The sequence below is a fragment of the Rana temporaria genome, chromosome 1 (assembly GCF_905171775.1).
Source record: "Rana temporaria chromosome 1, aRanTem1.1, whole genome shotgun sequence".
In the NCBI taxonomy this organism is placed as follows: Eukaryota; Metazoa; Chordata; class Amphibia; order Anura; family Ranidae; genus Rana; species Rana temporaria.
The window spans coordinates 557730564-557752149 of NC_053489.1; the positions used below are offsets into that span (position 1 = coordinate 557730564).

Below are 21586 nucleotides of genomic sequence, written 5' to 3' on the forward strand. Positions count from 1 at the left end.
GAACATGTGTGTGATTTTCCTCTGATCTGCCTCTTTGATGATGAATAATTTCAGAAACTCAACTGAAACACGTGCCAGTTTTTAGGTTAAGGCTTGCCCTTGAATTTCAGAAATTCACATTTGTATATTTTATAGCATATTTTCATGTTTACATATTTTTTTTTTTTATAATAGGAAATGTTTAACAGTTTTATTGGCGTAAAGAATAGTTTTTGTTCTTTCGCGATCAAGCAGTCTCCATTTTAAGATCCTACACAATAAAGTATCCTATTATTATGTGATACGTTAAAATAGAAGATATTTATAAGAGGCTTACTGTCATGTCCCTTGAGGAAAAGTCTCTTTGATAGTGTATCTTGTAATGTACTGAGCCAGCGTTCCTGTTAGACCCTAGAGAGGCTCTGTACTGAGCGGTAATATATTACTGTTTAATCCTATAGAAAGCCAGCGATAAGTTGTCACCAGGTATGATACTGTGACAATGCGTGTAATCCAATGTAAACTTGGGATAAATTGTTGTATATAGATGTACTTAATTCTGAATACTATTGGCAAGCTATGATGGACTGTGATATTGATATATTTCTGGAACTGAACAAGAAATCATAATCATTGTGGTGAAAATAGTCATGGATTCCGATCTGTTGCTGTATATCACCTCTCTAGGGATCCTACATAGATGTCTTTATTTGCTCTCAAATTTTGATTAATATTGGATGTTGGCAATCGTTATTTTTTTTTTTCCCTGTATATCGTGTTTATTTGGCTCGAGCTTGTACTTGCATTGCTGAGAACATCTCAGTGATAAATCTTGACTCAGCAAACAATATCTGTGAACATAACAACTCCCAACATTATTGTGAACGTAAGAAAAAGCTGAATTTCCTGTGTGAAGATCTCGTTATTTTCTTCCCCTTATGTGTACTTTAACGCTAGATTAAAACAAGGTCTGCAGATATTATCAGTGTTTGTATGAGCGTGTAGTAATACATGACACATGTGTTAGTAGTTTTTAGACGGGGTGCTCCATCTACAGGCATTGTATAGCACTTTCACTCTTGTCTCTCAAGCTACCAATTAGCTGGTGTGAGCGGCTGCTGGCAGTACGTACGAGCGTTCCAGGTTTGAAGTAGTGGGGAAAGCCAGCTGACAATTCTTATTAATCCTGCTATTACATTTTTGTTTTAATGCCCTGTGTGCATGCATGTCTGAGAGCTGGAGTGAAATTCAGCATAGCACACAATTTTCCAAGCCCATCGATTAAATTATGCTGACTATACACCGTCTCGTAAGTGGTGTTCCATATTTCAGTGCATTCATCAATAAGCATGTGCAAGTGAGCAAGATATGATTAAAGGTTGACACCCAATAAGTTACAATGGAATTTTGTTTCATTGTTTTTGGATAGTGTTTAATTGGAATAATAACACATTGAAGGAGATTAGTTTATGATTGGAGCTGCAGACCCAGGATCTACAAGTGCTGAACATTTGATACTTGAATAGGACATTTTTGTATTCTGCAAATTCTGTAAGCCAATGTCTTGCAATTAGCATCAGCGTTGTCAGCCTGCCATGCGTGCTTCTTCAAATGGCCGTTGGGCTGCCTATCAAGCAGATTTGACGGGCAGCCCAACAGCCAACTAAAGGAGTGCACATGACGGGCTGATAATGCTGCTATTTGCAAGGCGTCAGTTTATCGTTATCAGCCTGAAAGTGGTGAAACTGTCAGGTTCTCCGAGTAAAAACACATTCACAAAAATGTGTTTGAGAAAAATGCATACACAGTAGGCATGACAGTATGCATACTGAAAAATAGGATTTTGGTTTACGTACACATTCGGCTGCTCATATAAAATCGAATCATCTATTCTATTGGATGTGAACTAGCAGTGTTTACTAGGGTCTAAAATCACCAAAAATAGATTTCTACTTTTTTTGTAAAATAGTGACTATATTATTCCTCCTTCAAGATTGGCCTGAAGTCTCCTGAAGCCTCGTACACACGACCGAGGAACTCGACGGGCGAAACACATTGTTTTCCTCGTCGAGTTCCTTGTTAGGCTGTCGAGGAACTCGACAGGGCAAGTTTCTCCATTCCCGTCGAGGAAATAGAGAACTTGCTCTCTTTTTGGCTCGTCGAGTTTCTCGACAGTTTCCTCTACGAAAATGTACACACGACCGGTTTCCTCGGCAAAAAAATATCTCCCAGCAAGTTTCTTGCTGATTTTTGCAGAGAAACTCGGTCGTGTGTACGAGGTCTGACTTTGCCACAGCCATGACCAGAGGGAAAAGGGTATAATATTCCTTTACCATGTGATATTTAATATGGTCTTTGTAGGAATATATGTAGAACGCAAAGGCTAGTGATACCGATAGCTCTTCTGAAAAATCTGAACTCCCTACTTACCATGGCTTTATGGGGGTTCTCCTGCCAGGGTCTTGGAGGGCAAAAGAAGAGCTATAGATGATGGAAGTATTTCTTTAACATAGGGCAATAAATCCTTTTTTGGATGATTTACTGCTAAAGCATGGTTACCTCCAAAAATGTCAAAAGTTTGTTATACTCAAATCACAACAAAATTCTGTGAAAATAAGTACACACAAATCAATACTATATACAATATACAAAAGTCCATATAAATAAAGTGAGTCCATAAAAAGAGAAAAAAAACTAAAATATAAATGTGTCCAATTACAGTATTCCTAAGAAATAAAATGGGTAAAGGTGCTCCACCCAAAGTGCAAAAAATCAATATGCGCTCACCAGAACTACTCGGCCACCACGTGACCATCAGGCATGTATCTTATTGGACTCCCCTTCTTACAGATACTGGACACCTTCTCCAATAGAAATCCAAACTCCTCTTTCTCCGTTGGGGCACTGTAATGAAAGGATGTACATGAAGGTATGTAGGCATAAGACATGTGTAGCATCCCGGCCGATAGGTCCCGCACCGTCATCCATGGATTGAACCCGGCGTGCATTCCACCCAGAGGAAGTAACACTAGGGAGGCTCCGGTCAATGCGTATCATTTTACACGTGTGCACATCATCAGGAAGTCATGCGCAAAATACATTGAAGCGCAGGCCTGATACGCATTGATCGGAGCCATCCCTAGTGTCACTTCCTCTGGGTGGTGCGCACATACCTTCTTGTACATCCTTTCATTACAGTGCCCTAACTGAGAAGAGGAGTTTGGATATCTATTGGAGGAGTTTTCTAGTATTTGTAAGAAGGGGAGTCCGATAAGATACATGCCTGATGGTCGAGTAGTTCTGGTGAGCAAAGATTGATTTGTTGCACTTTTTGGGTGAAGATTGGCACACCTTTATATATTTTACTTTTTAGGAACACAGTGATTGGACATCGATTTTGGGAACATGTTTATATTTATGGACTCACTTTTTTTACATGGACTTTTGTATATGATATATTGTATTGATTCATGTGCGCTTATTTTTTACTGAATTTTGTTGCAATTTGAAGGTAGCACCTTTTTTTGATTTTCTAGTTCATGTTAACAATGTGTCACTGTTAAAGGAGCAGGAACCTAGTGTTACACATTTGTTTTATGGTGTTTTTAGTTGGCGCCCCTCTTAATTCACTATCTACATTATAGTTGTGTATGTTATTTTTTATTTCATTTTTTTATTACTTTAAATATGGATTTATCTTATTATTTTTGTTTGCTCGTATCGATACATTACTCCATGGCTTGTTTTTACATCTTGGTTATTTCTGTCCTCAGGTTCTCCCATGCCATCCTCATCTTCTAGCCCTTCTGTTATTGAACAATTACATTCCCCTACTTCATCTCCCCATCTTCATGACAACCAGAGGTGGTTATTAAGTGCTAGTGCCAAGCAGTCAGTTCAGGACTCTGATGACGAGTTTAATGCCAGCACACATTTGGTGCATCCAAGTTTTCTGTCAGAGAGTGTCTTGTGTCATGGTAAGCGTAGGACACCTTGTCCATAGATCTGCTATCTCCTCAATGCATTTCTTTTTTTAATTTATTGCATTTTCTGTTTTATTGTTTATATATGCCTCCTGTTATCCCCGTGTTCTTTTGTACACAATAACGGGGGGAGTATTATCTAAAATCTGTGTTTATGATCATGTTTTACCACTTTGTAATTTAGAACTGCAACTCGAGATTTTCCCAATGAAAAAATATTGTGTCACATTCCATTTATGCCAAGTTACAATACAGTGGCCAGTGGAGTTCTGATAACAGAAGCACAACTCAAGCAATTTTTTTTATTTTAAATAGAACAGGGAAGGGATAAAGCCTCTGTCAGGTTGTTGTCATGTGTGGCCCTATTAGGGAGATGTACCCTAATTTCCTTCTGTCAGTACAGATAGTGTGAGGAATCTCTCCAAAAGAGACAAAAATATAGGATGCCTTCCTGTTTTCATAACGATCACACCCGCCCCATTTCTTACACAGGAGATATAGGGACAGGAAGTGGGAGAAAATCTCCCAAGGGGAGATTTGGGTGAAAGACAGAAACAGGGACCTGACAGAAATGTTAATTCCTTCCTGCTCTATCCGAAAAACAAAACAAAAAACGTCATGTACTAAATTTAACGTAATTTCCAAAAAAAAAAAAAAAAAAATCCTTTCTTAGTGTTTACATTGTGTCTCATATGCTTCCCTTACTTAGAAACACCTGTGTTTATATTCAGTCTGTTTGTTGTACTAACTATGAGCTGAACTGAACTATGGCCCAGATTCTCGTAGAATGGCGTAAATGTCGGCGGGCGTAACGTATCTCATTTACGTTATGCCGCCGCAAGTTTTACAGGCAAGTGCTTTATTCACAAAGCACTTTCGTGTAAAGTTGCGGCGGCGTAGCGTAAATCATCTGGCGCAAGTCCGCCTAATTCAAATTAGGCGGGTAGGGGGCGTGTAGTATTTCAATTAAGCGCGTTCCCGCGTCGAACGTACTGCGCATGCGCCGTCCAAAAAATATCCCAGGGTGCATTGCTCCAAATGACGTCGCAATGACGTCATTGGTTTCGACGTGAACGTAAATAGTGTCCAGCCCCATTCACGGACGACTTACGCAAACAACGTAAATTTATAAATTTTGACGCGGGAACGACGGCCATACTTAACATTGGTTTCCCCTCATATAGCAGGGGGAACTTTACGCCAGAAAAACGTAAATGTCGTAACTTCACTGCGTCGGCCGCGCGTACGTTCGGGAATTCGCGTATCTAGCTAATTTGCATACTCGACGGGGAAACGACGGAGGTGACACCTAGCGGACAAAAAAAATGCATTTAAGATCCGACGGCGTAAGAGCCTCACGCCTGTCAGATCTAATGGATATCTATGCGTAACTGATTCTAAGAATCAGTCGCATAGATACGATGGCCCAGATTAGGATTTACGACAGCGTACATGGCGTTGCGCCGTCGTAAGTCCTTTGAGAATCTGGGCCAATATATTTGTTAATGGGTAAGTAGACTTTTAAACACTCTTCTTCAACAGCTGCTTACTTGGCACCATGGCCTGCTGCATTGTTTACATCCTGTGGCCGGTCTGTCCTTTCCATTGGCCGCGTGTGTGCAGTAGGCTTTTTCCTGACATAGGGGACGCTCAGGAGAAAACCCCATATAAACCTATAGGGACTATACAGTGAACATAGATAGAAGAGGTCCATTGCAGGATGTAAACATTGCTGCAGGCCATGGAAGCAAGGACTAGGCGAGCATGGAGCTGTGGAAAGTAAGGGGGACTGAGGATGGTAGAGGCAAAAGCAATGAAAGTTAACCACCCATTGCTGGCCACTTTCAGAAAATGTGAATTCCCTGGCTGTCCTACTGGCTCTCTGGCTTCACGTCTGTCTAAATCTCTTAAGCCCTGTGCACACGATCAGATATCTGATGGAATCCAATCCGATGGATTTTTTTGTCGGATATCCGATGAAGCTGACTTTCATCAGTCTTGCCTACACACCATCAGTCAAAAATCCGACCGTGTCCAACGCGGTGACGTAAAACACTACGACGTGCTGAGAAAAATAAAGTTTGATGCTTCCGAGCATGCGTCAAATTGATTCTGAGCATGCATGGATTTTTGACCGATGGGCTTCCACACAGACGATTCGTTTTTTCTATCGTTTTTTTATCCATTGGAAAATTTTAAAACATGTTCTATTTTTTTTCACCGATGGAAAACATACTGATGGGGCCCACACACGATTGGTTTGTCCGATGAAAACAGTCCATCAGTCTGTTTTCATCAGACAAACCGATCGTGTGTACAGGGCTTTAGGCTGCATTCACACCTGAGCGTTTTGCCGCCTGAAGCGCGACGCTCAAAAACGCTAGAGGGGAAAAAATACATTATTCCCTATGGAGATGGTTCACATCTCCACGCCGAACGAATCTCAAACAAGTTCCGGACCCTTTTTTGTCGCGCGTATCGGGCGGTTTGGTCGTTTTTGAGCGTTTCCATTTCCATAGAAAGTAATGGAAACCCTCAATTCAAGTGACTAGTGCGACAACGAGCGTTTGCGGGCGTTTCGTCGCTTTAATCAATAGAACTTTTCACCCAGGCAGAAGATTAAAAAAATCTACCAACATAGCAACAAGTGATGAAAAGATGATAATTTTTCATATTGGCTAAAATAAAAAACGTTGCAGTACAAAAACGTCGGACGACACTGTATGCAAACGCGCAAATAAGCATGAATACGCTTGACAAAACGCCGGAAAAAACGACCGAACGACCGACGCTCAGGTGTGAATGCAGCCTTACTTTTGGTTCAGTATTGGAGCCTAAAAAACAGCCAGGAAGTTAGCATTTTCCAGACTAGAACAGCCACTCTGTATCTCTCATGCAAGTGTTTCTGTTCTTTTAACAGCTAAAGATTAGATATTCTGTGTGTCATTTATTCAGTAAGGCTGCAGAATAGGATAACTCCTGCAATTACAATCGGTTGCTGCAGAAAAGGATCGCTTTAATCAAAAGTTTGGTTCCTACACTGTTCAAAGCACATATGTGATTAAGCAACATAAAAATATGCCACCTATACCAGCTGCTTCGCCAGCTTTCAGCGCACATTTGTTTGCCCAGAATGCCACAGGAATGAAATTCAGCCCCGAGCAAAGCAGCTGTGGACTTACCCTTACCCCCTGGCATCCTGCCACAGAGACATGTAACGTTGACAGTTATGGTGCTATGGCAAGTTACAGAGCTGTCTATCAGCTTGTCAGTCAAAGAACAGAGTTGCATCTCATTAGGTGCCATGACAAAATATTCACATTGATCCATGACTGGTCAACAACGTTCATTTCATCTGTCTGTCCGCTTTTATTAGTTTTCATTTCTATTGTTCAGAAATCAGGAGTCAGACAAAATTCATCTCGGGTTCAAGGAATTTCAAATGGTGCGAGTCATAACCATCACGTCTGTAATTGTGCAGATGAACACAAAGGTGGGGAACCATTATTAAAGTGATGCAAATTCGCATCCACTTTAAATATCCATTTGTGTGCTGGAAATCTCAGAAATGGAAATGTCTGCAGCGTGGGATTATATATTTGAAGTAAACACAGGTTCAGTGTATCTTTGTGTACTTTGTGTGTCTTTGGTGTCAGCTATTTCCTTTTTTTTTTATGTGATTCAATAAAACGAAATCCACGTCTTGGAAAAGCCACAGACTTATGCCGTGTACACACAACCGTTTTTAATGTCATGGACAAAAATGACGTTTTTCTCGACGTGATTCTTGTTAAGCCTGCCTTGCATACATACGATTGTGAAAAAAAATGCTCTAGCAAAGTGCGGTGACATACAACACGTACGACGGCACCATAAAGGGGAAGTTCCATTCTAATGGCGCCACCCTTTGGGCTTGATTATGCAAATGTCCCTTCTCATAACTTGCTCCCGAGCATGCACGTTTTTTTCCCCGTCATTAAATTCTACACACGAACATTTTTCACGACGTGAAAAACGTAGAGAAAAAATAGAGCAGGTTCTAAATTTTTAATGGCCATTTTTCTTGTCTAGAAAAATGCTCTGGAGCCTACACACGATCATTTTTAATGACCAATTTAAAAAAATAGAATTTTTCTCGTCATGAAAAACGGTTGTGTGTACGCTGCATTCGTTTTGTGGGGTTACAATGCACTTAATTTGCCTGAATTAACTTCTTCCCACCCGTGCTGTAGCCAAAAGATGGCTACAGCACGGGTCTTAATTGCCAGGAGGGCATCCTTAGATGTCCTCCTGAGCATGCGTGTTCCTGTGGGCCGTGCGCAGCGCGCTCTGTGATCACCGAGTCTAGGAGACTTAGCTGATTACAGATCAGAGTAAGGGGCCAATCCCGACACCTTACCATGTGATCAGCAGTCAATGACAGCTGATCACGTGATGTAAACAGAAGATCGGTAATCTGTATATTTTTTTGTGTGAGCGACATTAGTCTGGGAGGAGGACAGGGTTATATGTACTAGCTGCATCTCCAGATGAAAATATAGGAAAGAAAGCTTAAAAAAAAGAAAACAAATGCAGCCATTGCGTGGTAAGCTGCATTATAATAATGCAATATAATGATGTTTGCTTTTGGGTTTATTACTGCGTTAAGTTTACTCAATGTAGAGACATAGTTCCAACAACTAGAGCTTAAAGTCTCACCAAAGTTTTTTTTTTTTTGGTTCCTGTCCCCAAGGTGTCAAAGTACAAGTGTAGGCAGCACTCCCCCCACTGCTGTCTGATCATACATATACCAAGGGGGCAAACAAATGAATTAGCTATGATTGACAGTGCTTGCCTTGGGCACTAGGGAGACTAGTGCCATCACAATGAACACAAGGGGTGGGTTTGTGTCAGCTCCAGTGTTTGTGAAAGGGAAAAAAAGTAGCAGAGACAGGTGCACTCACAGTAGAGCACTGCCTGCTATCCCTGCACATACACCATCAGTCTCAGTCATTCTGGGATTCATTCATCGAGCGCAGGAGACTGTCTAAGTCTGGGATTCATGGCAGGGGAAGTACTTCTTTTGATGACAGGCCTCGTACACATGGCCGAGAAACTCGTCGTAAATGAAACATCGTTTTCCTCGACGAGTTCCTTGTCAGGCTTGTGGAGAAACTTGACAAGCTTTCTTTGCGTACACACTGTCAAGACAAAATCTTGTCGTTCTCAAACGCGGTGACGTAAAACACGTACGACGGCACTATAAAGGGGAAGTTTGATTCCACTGGCGCCACCCTTCTGAGCATGTGCGGGTTTCTAAGCATACACACGAATGTGTTTCTCGTCGAAAACCAGCCCGACGAGAAACACGACGAGGAAATTGAGACTCCCGATGAGGAAAAAGAGATCTTGTTTTTTTTTCTCATCGAGTTCCACGACAGTTTTCTCGATGAAAAACATACACACAACCGTTTTCCTCGGCAAAAAAGCTCTGCCACCAAGTTTCTTGATGAATTCTGTCGAGGAAAATGGTCGTGTGTACGAGGCCTCACTATACTTCCCTGCAAAAGGAACGCCCACAAATTGGTGTTCTTTATGGGGAGGAGCAGATAAGCTGAAAATAAAAAAGGATGATTACAAGAATCAGTTGTGATTTATATAACAAACATTTCTAAGAATTTGAACATGCTGTTCTAAACCAGTATTTTAGTTACAAATGATCCTGAGAGTTCTTCTTTAACATTTGGAGGATCTAGGAAGTTAGACATTTCGCTAAAAATAGGGCCAGTAGCAACAATCTCATTAAATTACTCCTTCAACAGTTTTTTTAGAAGACATGTTTAAATGAAACTAAGGTCACATTGCATTGATGGGATCATTCCCTTGTAAACTGCATTTTACTTATGGAATCAGTGAAGTGCAAAATTACATAAAGCAGAACCGACCAGATGTAAAAGTATAACAATGACGTACAGTGTAATAAAAGTATTCTAGAGAAACACATCATACTAATACACCATTACAAGACATAATGGTATAACACGGTAATAAAACACCAGATCAATGTTACATAACACATTATACCAGTAAAGCATTTTACCATGGAGTTTGCAATATATGTACATGGTTAAATAAAGTTCTGGCACCTATCTGCTTGGAAGATGCAAAATTACTTGGTATGGCATTATACCAGATTTTCTGCTGGTTCATTTAAAATCTGTCATAAGGACTTTTTAGGGATGCAAGTGTATTTATTTTGCCTAACTGGTGATGTCTCCATTTTTGGGAATTTTGGGCCAGATTCTCGTACCTGCAGGGCAGTGTAACGTAACCCGTTTACGTTACACCGCCGCAAGTTTTCAGTCTAAATGCCCGATCCACAAAGCACTTACCTGGAAACTTGCGGCGGTGTATCGTAAACACGTCCGGCGCAAGGCGGCCCAATTCAAATGGGGCGGGTACCATTTAAATTAGGCGCGCTCCCGCGCCGGACGTACTGTGCATGCTCCGTTCGCAAGTTTCCCGACGTGCTTTGCGCAAAATTACGACGCGCCGACGTGTTGAGAATCGCGACGTGCGTAACGTACTTACGCTGGGAAAACAAAAAAATTCAAAAGCTACGCGGGAAAGACGGCATACTTTAACATGGTGGAGTAATTTTACACCATGTTAAAGCAGCCCTATCTTTGCGACGGGAATCTAAGGCTAGCTCCGACGTAACGCCGGCGTATCTCTTTTGTGAATCTGGCCCGTTGTGTTTTGTTGTAATTTGGCAATGATAATTATTAACTATTTCAGTATTCCCCATCCCAACAGTTTTGTTTTTTGTCTAAATCTATGCTTTTAGGCTGGTGAAATGAGTACAGTCCTGTGCATATTCTAGCATCTGTCTGATCAAACTTTACTAGGCCTGCTGGTCCAATAAAGGTTCTATCATGTCTTGTGCAGTATTGATGAGGCATACAACTTACAATAAAGTTGGCTTCTTATTATAAAAGATCTGAGGCTGCTTAGTGCTTAGTATTGCACCAGTAGCCTCCGGTATTATAACACAAATACTAACCCCTGGCAATCTGCCAGTCTGGGCATGCTTGAATGTAACTTTTTGGCCTTCTTTGTTTATGAAGATTGTACCATTGAGATGATACCTTCTTTTTTTGTTGTTGGTGTCATTATTACACATTTCTGTTTGACAAATCGTCCCTTATGGGTTCAAGGCATTTCGTATTCCTTTTTGTAGAAAATTCAGAGACTTTGAGAAAGCAGAACAACGTGTTTGGCATTTTTCACATCGCTGTACAAATTTGAAAGGAACAGGTGGCAGTTAATACAATGAAACAAAAATATATCAATATATTATTATATATTTTTTTTAAACCCACTGTTTCCTGGCTATAGACACGACGGTTCTTTGAAATGCTTTGCAATGCAGCATATTGCTGGCAACCTGTTCGCCCAAATCAAATACTGCTCAGAATATATATCAGCATTGCCAGGCTTTAGAAATCCTTTCAGATCTGATGAAGAGAGAAGGTTAGCTCCCAGGAGCTTATGAATATAAAGTTTACAGAGTACCATGGATGTAATGATACATTTCCTCTTCTTTAGATTCGAAAATGCCTGAAATTGTATTCATTATATTGCTTTCCTTGCGCTGCACATGATATGCATAGCACATCCAATGACCCGAAGGTGTCTTCTGCCCCTATAGTCTTGATTAAAGTTGTAACGTTTTATAGTATGTATGGAGATAGACTTGGACCCAAAGACACAGCCCCACATTCCACACACTACTGCAAATAATTGCCTAACAATGCAGGCTATAAAACCTTCTATTAATGTATTGTTTTATTAGTGGTCGTAGAAGAAGATACTACAATTGTATGGATGATGGGATTGAAAAGGGAGTATTGTCCCTTCAAGTCCTCTGGAGACTAAAAGGAAAAGGGTTATACTTTGGGTGAATTTTATTTAGTAAAAATGTTTATGGTGTGGAAGAATTTTATTCCTATACATTTTTTGTACTGATTGGTGCACTTCAAAAGAAAATCTGATTCAGTACCTTTTTTCAAGTTATTTTACAGACAATCTGTCAATAAATAAATAAGTTGTCACTCAGCTTGGCTGTCATTCTGATCCTCTGGTTTCAGTATTTTGATTTACTGAGATAGGACAAGGATACCGATCAGAAATTTTGACTTAATTTGCTTTATTATTGGATAGGGTCAATGATATAGGGTCCATTCACAGCAGCCGCCATGTTTGTAACGCAGTTTGTTTCCTTTTTTTTTAACAAACTTTATTGAAATGTCACGAAGACATTTCATAAAGTTCAATTGGCTGGTGTGTGGTGTGATGCAGTGCCTTGCGCTAAAAAAAAATAAGTGCTCGCAAAACTTTTTTCAATGCCCCATGCTGTAACAAAGTGATGTTAACTGACCAGGCATTTTGCATGTCCAAATGACTGTGTGCACCTGGCAAAAATCTATGCCACAAGCTACAACCTCCTAGTCTTTAGCTGGGAGAAAGGGCATTTGGGCTGAACCCTTTTCACTGTCATTGCAAGGACATATGTTTTGACTGGGTGGGGCCACAGTTGATATCATCCAGTTTAAAACTATAGAAGTAAACTCTTGGATTCATGCAGGCCAGTAACTAAAATATTGTAATCCTATAAAGCCCAACTCCGGTCAAAATAAAAGTTTTCCTATGCAGTGTGGCGGTGCCAGCACTGCTTGAGACAACTGCTTGTTTTGCTTAGGGGTGAGGCAGAACCTTATACAGTAAGTCCCCTACATATGTCCACTGTAACAAAGTGATGTTAACTGACCAGACATTTTGCATTATCATGCAGTGGGACTGTGCTGGAATAGCTGCCCAATGCAGTCCCACTTCATCTAATGCAATCTGTAGCTGCAGGCATCATTCAGATATCACCACTCAAAGTCCATGACGTCATATGACGTACCTTGGGCGGGAAGTGGTCAAGCTTGTTAAGAAATTTTTAAGAAACTGATAAAAATGAAATATTGCCAATACAGAAAAGCTATGTGATTTATGGGGATAACTACTTATTCAGTGCAACAAAGTTACAGACAGTAAATAGAACATGCATTGTCACAGGAATAATAATTTCAGGGACGCAGCTCCCTAGCTAAGCCTTGATCTCAGATACTAAGAAACGCAGCATGACCTGATCTTAGCACGCAACTGTAATACAATTCTGTTGTATTATTCTGTTCAATTTAAAGGATCTCCATCTATAAATGACGTTCAGCCCAGAGAATTGCAATAGACAAAGAGAACTGTGTGAGACCCGTTACATATTATCCATGTGTTTAGCCACTCAGATCCTCAAAAAAACATTGACATTGTTAATAGAAATACTGTTCCTAAATGAATTGGATTTCTGGCCTATAAATGTGTAAGTGGAAGATGAACAGCTTTTTCTAGTAAACTAAAATATGTGCATGTAGCTAAAGTGTAAAGATTTGTGACAACATGCAGATTTGGAGTTAGCATTCAGTACTGTGTGAACAGGAGTTACAGTTTTGTGATGCTGTTCGTCATCTTTGCTAAGAATGCATAGGACCGAAGAGTGTTAAAAAAAACAACCCTACTGAATCTGCTGCTGCCTACAATCCCTTTATTATTTTAATTTTTATTAATAAAAACATCTTCTTTCCCTTCCTCCATTGTAGGAAGAAGGGGAGAGCTCTAAAATGTAAATACTACATTTGTGATTGCTGTGATTGGTCAAGGTACAGAGTCACTCCACTTGGCTCTGTACATTGTTCCAGTAATCTGGGGTGCCCAATGACTGCTCAGATCACAGACATTCATGGGTACACTGGTGTGTTTATAAACAGCACTCCAGAAATACACGTTCACCACTTCACTATTTTAAAACATTTGATGGTGGTCGACTTAATGTAGACTTTTTGGCAACTTTGCAAACCTGCATTAATACATTCTGAACCTGTCACATTGCAACTGTTTAGCTTTTGTAAAATCTGTAACTTTTATGTCTTTTATGCACGAAAAATGTCAGACGTGGCCTACTGCAGTTTAATGAATAGGAAAAGTTGCTGCGGCCCAGGGTGTGGGGATTCAAATACTTCTTTGTCCAAATGACTGTGTGCACCTGGCAAAAATCTATGCCACAGGCTATAACCTCCTAGTCTTTAGCTGGGAGAAGGGGCATTTTCACTGTCATTGCAAGGACATATGTTTTGACTGGGTGGGGCGCAGTTGATATCATCCAGTTTAAAACTATAGAAGTAAACTTTTGGATTCATGCAGGCCAGTAACTAAAATATTGTAATCCTATAAAGCCCAACTCCGGGCAAAGTAAAAGTTTTCCTATGCAGTGTGGCGGTGCCAGCACTGCTTGAGACAACTGCTTGTTTTGCCTAGGGGTGAGGCGGAACCTTATACAGTAAGTCCCCTACATATGAACCTTCAAGTTGCAAACTTGCGAAGGTGCGGATATGTGACTGCACATTTGACTCTAGTTTACTGCTGTGCCGTGTCATGACAAACTGGAGGCAGATTTTTACTGCAAAGTGTTAAAAAGTGAGTCAAACCCAGAAAATGTTAGATGTCTATCAATTTTAATCCAAAAATCATGTTCATTTTTCTACAGTGCAATTTTGAAAAAAAAAAAAAAAAAAAACATTGCCAGATGTTATGCGGAAATACATTTTAATTTTCTCTTCACACTCATAGGGGGAATATGGTTTAAGAAGTGATATGAAAGTGAGTGATAGAAATTCCACACTGACAGCTGAGATTATGTGGAATTGTATGTGGTGTAAGAAATGTTGTGTTTCTGCTTGTCAGGAGGAAATACAGCAAGTACAGTATATTAGATTTTTTTTTATACTTTTTACTTGTTATTAGCTGTTTTATGGAGTTTTTCACACTGTGTAGTAAAACTTTCAGGGCTAGAAGTAGAAGTTTTCATATTGGATTGAGTATACAGGCTGTTCCTCTCCCATGTATAGTGGTGCTGAATTACAAAATCAAGAGCAAAATATACCGGAGCAAGAGTAGAGTCTTTAACTGAAACAGAAAATGTATTGACTTTATATTGTATCCGGATCTGTTATACATTCTACTACCAACTCTCCTTGTCTTAGTCAGATGAGCAAGAAGGGGTATGAAGAATGGCACTCCCTTCCACTTTGCTTCTCAGGCCCATATTGGATACAAAGGATTCTTTGATACTATACCATAAGTAACATTGTGTAATAACAAGAGTATGGCCCCTTTCACATTGAGGCGTTTTTCATGCGGTACAGCGCTAAAAATAGCGCTGCTATACCGCATGAAAAAAACCTGCCTGTAGTGTTCAATGTGAAAGCCCGAAGGCTTTCACACTGAAGCGGTGCGCTAGCAGGAGCGCTCCAAAAGTCCTGCTAGCCGCATCTTTACTGCGGTATAGGAGCGGGGTGTTCACCGCTCCTATACCGCGCCTTCCCATTGAAATCCGCGGGCGGTATTAACCCTTTTCCGGCCCCTAGCGGTGGTTAAAACCTCACCGCTAGCGCCCGAATATCGCGGTAAATATGACGGTATAGCCGCGCTACAAATAGCGAGGCTATACTGTCACTGCGGCTCTATCCCCAATGTGAAAGCAGCCTAACACAACATTAATCCCTGGCTGCAGTCCCCAGATCAGTGTTATTTGGCCTAGCATGTGATGTCCTAAAGTAAATAGATATACATGCTCCTAGTAAAACGTGCAAGGACCTTAGTCCTTAGCTTAAACTAAACAGTCCTCCCATGCAATGGGGCTGTGCCCACACTGCAAGGGTTAACTGATGGTTTATGCCTAGGGAACCATCAAAATCACTTGTATTACCTGATCTTCTGCGCTGCTAGACTGTCACCTGAAGCCTCATCTGTCCTGCACTTCTGTGGTCTAAGGTCCCCTGATGTCATCAAGAGCCCATAGTCCTCCATTAAACATGATCCACTGCTAGAGCGGAGAGGAGCAGGTAAGACAAGGTGCTTTTTGCATCCCCTAGACCTAAATGAGGGGTTAATCCTTGTCACAAGGGCAGACATTTCACTTTTCCACTTAAAATTGGTCACCAACCAACCATGAAAGACATGCATACAAACAAAGGGGGACTTCATTATGGTGAACAATATCCTGAAAATATGAATCCTGATGGAATGTAGATATAAAGTGTTACTAAACCCACAGCAGTAAAATCAGTCTGTATGTGCAGTAAATCCTGCTTGTTATACTTACTGTGGAACCTAAGGGGTTAATCATTATGGAAAAAGGCTGTTTGATCCTGTCTTCTCTGATCTTCCCTTCTTCTACAGTCCCCAATCCATCACCTGATAGTACAGAGCCTCTGCACATGCTCAATTCAGCTTGTATTACTAGAGATTTGTTTTTGTTTTTTTTTGGAATCGTGCATGTGATCAGCACTGTCCAGACAGAGGGTCAGGGGTCCTGGAGCTCCATAGGACAGTTACAGTAGAATGAAAACTCCTCCTATAAGCTTTAACCAGACACTGATATAAGTCATATGATGCTGTTGAGAAAAGGTATTTAGCCGTTTATATTTACTAAAATAATTTCATTTCCATGTTCTGTGTACTGTGGGAGGCCAGATATAGTGAATGCAGGGTCCTAGGTTTAGTACCCCCCCTCCTCCATCCCCCACCACTGGGCCATTCAGAAAGTGCAGCGCACTTCGTGCGTGCGCAGTAGGGTACCAGCTGGGAAGCTGCAAGGCTTCTCTACCAGTTTCCCTTACAGGTAATGGCGGCGGCAGCACCTGAGAGCTGGTGGAAGCATTGGCTGGGGTGCTGACATCGCGAGATTCCAGGACAGGTAAGTGTCCTATTATTAAAAGTCAACAGCTACAGTATGTGTAGCTACTGACTTAACAAGGCATGATGGGAATTGTAGTTCCTGAACAACTCTGCTTTAAGCCTTAGGCTGCATTCACACAGCGTTTTTTACCGCGATTTGCCGCGACAAATTGCGGCGTTTTTTACCGCGACAAAACACGGCGTTTTTTATCGCGATTTTCGCTGGAGGGGTGATTACAGATTGTGTAATATGGCCGAACGCCGAAGACGCCTGAAAAAAAGGGTCAGGGACTTGTTTTGAGCTTCAGGCGTTTCGGCGTTCGGCGTGGAGATGTGAACCATTTCCATAGCCGACAATGTTAAATCACCCCTCCAGCGTATTGTAGGCTGCAATAGCGGCGGGCGGCGGGCGGCGGGCGTGAAAACGCCTAGGTGTGAATGGAGCCTTAGGGCCCAATCTGTATTTTCTCTACAACAGGGGTCTCCAAACTATGGCCCTCCAGTTGTTCAGGAACTACAATTTCCATCATGCCTCGTTATGTCCTTGAATGTCAGAGTTTTCATTGCCTCATGGGATGTCTAGTTCCGCCACAGCTGAAGGGTCGTAGTTCCCTGCTCTACAAGATAGATAACGTACTCTAGGTTGTGGCTCACATTTGAACCTGGATAAAAAAGATGATTTTTTTAGCAACATCCACCAATCAGGTGTTAGAATCAATGCTTTGGCCTTAAAGGAGTTGTAAAGGAAAAAATGTGTTTGCCTAAAATTAATGTCTGCAAGGTAGACAGACAGAATAGTGTAATGATTCTGTTAAAAAACGAGTAAATACCTATTAAATTCCTTCATCTATATCACCTCTGGCATTCTAGTTTCTGTTCTCTCATTCACTTCCTGGTTTGCATCGCTCGTTCATGTAAGAACTACATTTCCCAATATGCATTGCGGCACGCCCAGTAATTCACACCTCCTTGAAGTCTCTAACACATAGAGAGCGTCCTGCCACACAGATGTAGTTCTCAGGAGGGGGTGAGCACGCTACTGACCACCGCAGTAAAGCCTCCCTTCACGGTGGTCAGTAAAATCAGACAAGCAGGAAGTGAACAGAACAGAGAAGAAATAAAGCAACTTCTGAGCAAAAACAAACAATGAGGAAGTGAAAAGAGGAATGTCTGCGGGTAAAGGATGCTTATTATGAAAAAAAAAATCCTTTACAACCCCTTTAACTCCAAAAAATAGTAGCACATCTTTTTTTCCCTTTTCTCCATTTATTTGTATGCCAGAGCCATTTATTGGTCCTAGTAAATTGAAAATGACACAGTTTTCCTTCTAACATTTTCCTCATTGCTTTGGCATGTGGTCTGAATATATATTTTGCTCTTGCTACAGGTTATTTGCAACTCAAAATCAATATTTAACACAGCTATAGCATTTCAACCCTAAGTGCACCAGTGCCAATTTAATAACTGACATTGAACGAATTCATTAATCCTCAGTGAAATGTCAAATGTGTTACAGACCTTGTTTTGCTTAAGAAAAATATTTTTGATTTTTAGGCATTCTATTATTTATATATAAAAAAAAAAAACATGGCAGGACACTTTCCATGTTAGGTGGCGAGTATTTTTAGATATGACTGACAGAGGCTATGCCAAACTATAGGTCTCAAGTTACTTCTTTTCATGCTCTAGAAATGCAATGCCATTAATCTAATCTATCCCTTAGAGGCCTGCAATGGCTCCTCAAGCAGCACCTTCTCTCTGCTTAGCAATGTTTTTAATAGGCTGACATTATAATTGAACAATGAGAGTTATATAATGCCGTCTACTGCATGTTATTACTGCATTGTATTGGTTTTATGGCTGTCCGCCCAAATCATCTTAATTTAATTTCTAATACTAACATAATCACTTGGGAATAGAAGACAGGGATGATAATTTTGCTATAGGCATTATATGTGGATACGTTAGAGAGTACTTTTATATTAAAGTCCCTTATTCGTGTTATTTATTGTGAGCAGAACACTTTATTAGGTACACCTATTCAATTGCTTGGTAACACAAATTGCTAATCAGCCAATCAAATGGCAGCAACTTAACGCATTTAGGCATCTAGACGTGGTGAAGACAAGTTGCTGACGTTCAAACTGAGCATAAGAAAGGGGATTTAAGTGACTTTGTATGTGGCATGGTTGTTGGTGCCAGACGGGCTGGTCAAAAACTGCTGATCTACTGCAATTTACATACACAACCACCTCTAGGCTTTACAGAGAATGGTCCGGAAAATAAAAAATATCCAGTGAGTGGCAGGCATGTAGACAAGAATTACTTGTTGATGTCAGAGATCAGAGGAGAATAGGCAGACTGGTTCGAGATGATAGAAAGGCAACAGTAGTTCAAATAACCACTCGTTACAACCAAGGTATGCAGAATACCATCTCTGAATGCACAACACCTTGAACCTTTAAACCGATGGGCTACAGCAGCAGAAGACCACACCAGGTGCCACTCCTGTCAGCTAAGAACAGGAAACTGAGGCTACAATTCGCACAGGCTCACCAATATTGGACAATAGAAAATTGGAAAAACATTGCCTGGTCATGAGTTGTAGGGTCAGAATTTGATGTAAACAACATGAAAGCATTATCCATCCTGCCTTGTATTAACGGTTCAGGTGTAATAGTGTGGATGATATTTTCTTGGCACACTTTGGGCCCCTTAGTACCAATTAAGGAGCATTTAAATGCCACAACCTACCTGAGTATTGTTGCTGACCATGTCCATCCCTTTATGACTACAGTGTACTCATCTTCTGATGGCTACTTCCAGCAGGATAACGCTCCATGTCACAAAGCTCAAATCATCTCAATATGGTTTCTTGAACATGACAATGAGGTCACTGTTCTCCAATGGCCTTCACAATCACCTCATCTCAATCCAATAGAGCACCTTTGGGATCGGGTTGAATGGGAGATTCGCATCATGGATGTGCAGCCGACAAATCTGCAGCAAACTGCGAGATGCTATCATGTCAATATGGACCAAAATCTCTGAGGAATGTGTCCAACACTTTGTTGAATCTATGGCACAAATAATTAAGGCAGTTCTGAAGGCAAAAGGGGGTCCAAGCAGGTAATAGCAAGGTGGCCGGTTAGTGTATGTTTACAACTTATATTTTGTTTCTGGCCCCCTGAGGCCACTTTTCTTGTGCCACTTCTATGACTACAGATATTTGTGGCATACAGCTCTGTTTATATCCGTAGCACTACCCCTGAAGGAGCTGCTGGTTTAGATTTGGCCCTGCCGTTACCTTACTGTTCCATATGCTCATTTCAGGCAGTGTCCTTGAAGAGTTGTCCATAAGAATGTACGCACCAACACAAAGTCTCTTTCAAGGGTTTTATTTAGCAAAGTTCTCCAACAGAGGGGTAGAGGGACAGAGAAAAACTCAGTCACTTTTGCTTTGCGGATTAAGGGTACCATTTAGATCCAGAGGATTAACTCAGCTTCACATTGGATTTCAGCAACCACCAGAGAATCACTGGCCTAGCAGCTGGTGCGAAGCTCGACAAAGTCTCTGCCACAGACTTGATAAGTGTCGTCAGGCCGTCCAACGATCTTCTGCCACAAGATCGTGTAACCGACTGCACACTCGATATAGTTCCAACAAAAGTTACGCAACTCACAGTGCCAAGAATCTTTCAGTCGGACCGGCAGCACAGTGAGGTAAAATCGCCAGGGTACGTCCATCAATTGAATCCCATTGGTTCGGCTCCCTTCCATAGATAGGGTAGCGAAGGACCATCCCTGGATCAGTAGGCCCCAGAAACTCCTGGGCCTACTCTAATTTGCTAGGTCTCGGGCCAGCCGGCCCCGAGGCTACGAAACAGCTCAGCATCCCTGAGGCCAGGAGGGCCATCAGGTCGGGATCGGAAGACCAACCTCGCTATACGGCGTCTGTCCCTTAAGTACCCCTCCCGAGAATGCATAGCTTGTTGACCACGCCCCCTGAGCCACTTCTGAGAGAGAGATACCCAATACATCCAGCCTGTTGCCTTTCCAACTGTGACCTGCGGTGACAGCGACACCCACCGTCAGGGGGAAAGTTGTGCAACTTAGCTGAACTGAACAGAGCCTACAATTTAGAATAATTATTGTGAGCCAAAACTACTGCTCAGACAAATATAATTTAACACATAGCACCCACTCAATGGGAGCAGGGCGCTATATATCTTATAATGGAAATACATTTAGCCCACTTTTCTCTCTTAGGCCGACAAAGCGAAAGATCTCTTGCAGCGAAACAAGTGAAGATTGCTTTTTCCTGATATGTTCTGACTGTATTCTGTATCCGCTGTATCAATACAGTTCTGTATGCAGTCTGTAAATAGGTTGGATGCCTATAAATGAAGTGTGTTGTTGGAATGTTTCGTCTGATTATGTCTTAATGTTACTCAAGGACTCTTAATATTATTTCCTCTTCCAACGGCTCTATTAGGTCATCAGTTTCTAGAGAACCGATGGCTGTTTTTTTTTTTATATAGAATTCCATGTACTGCTTCCTGCAACTTCCTGCAAATCTTCACATTTATGAACAACGACCACCACATTTCTTTATGCTTTGCTTTTTCCAACAGCATGCACAAAGGAGATTGGTTTAGCAGACAGTTTAGCTTAGCACATCATATACAGGAACCTGATATTGTATCAATAACTTGGACGCAAACACACAAGCATGATATTGTTTAAACACAGTAAGGTTCCCCTTAGCCTGTCAATTCCTCCGAACTATGGGGTTGATTTTCTAAAAT

At 41.2% G+C, this 21586-nt stretch overlaps 1 protein-coding gene across 3 annotated transcripts in view; it reads left to right on the forward strand.

Annotated features, from left to right (window-relative positions):
• Positions 1–21586, forward strand: part of TENM3 (teneurin transmembrane protein 3) — a 1530681-nt gene that overhangs the window by 1104549 nt on the left and 404546 nt on the right. For 2 of the 3 annotated variants that reach the window (XM_040333815.1, XM_040333831.1), the window contains one exon: positions 3753–3956. The exons of the other annotated variant lie outside the window; for it this stretch is intronic. In XM_040333815.1, the coding sequence (XP_040189749.1) occupies positions 3753–3956 (204 nt within the window). The remainder of the gene's footprint in view (positions 1–3752; positions 3957–21586) is intronic. 3 annotated transcript variants of the gene reach the window in all.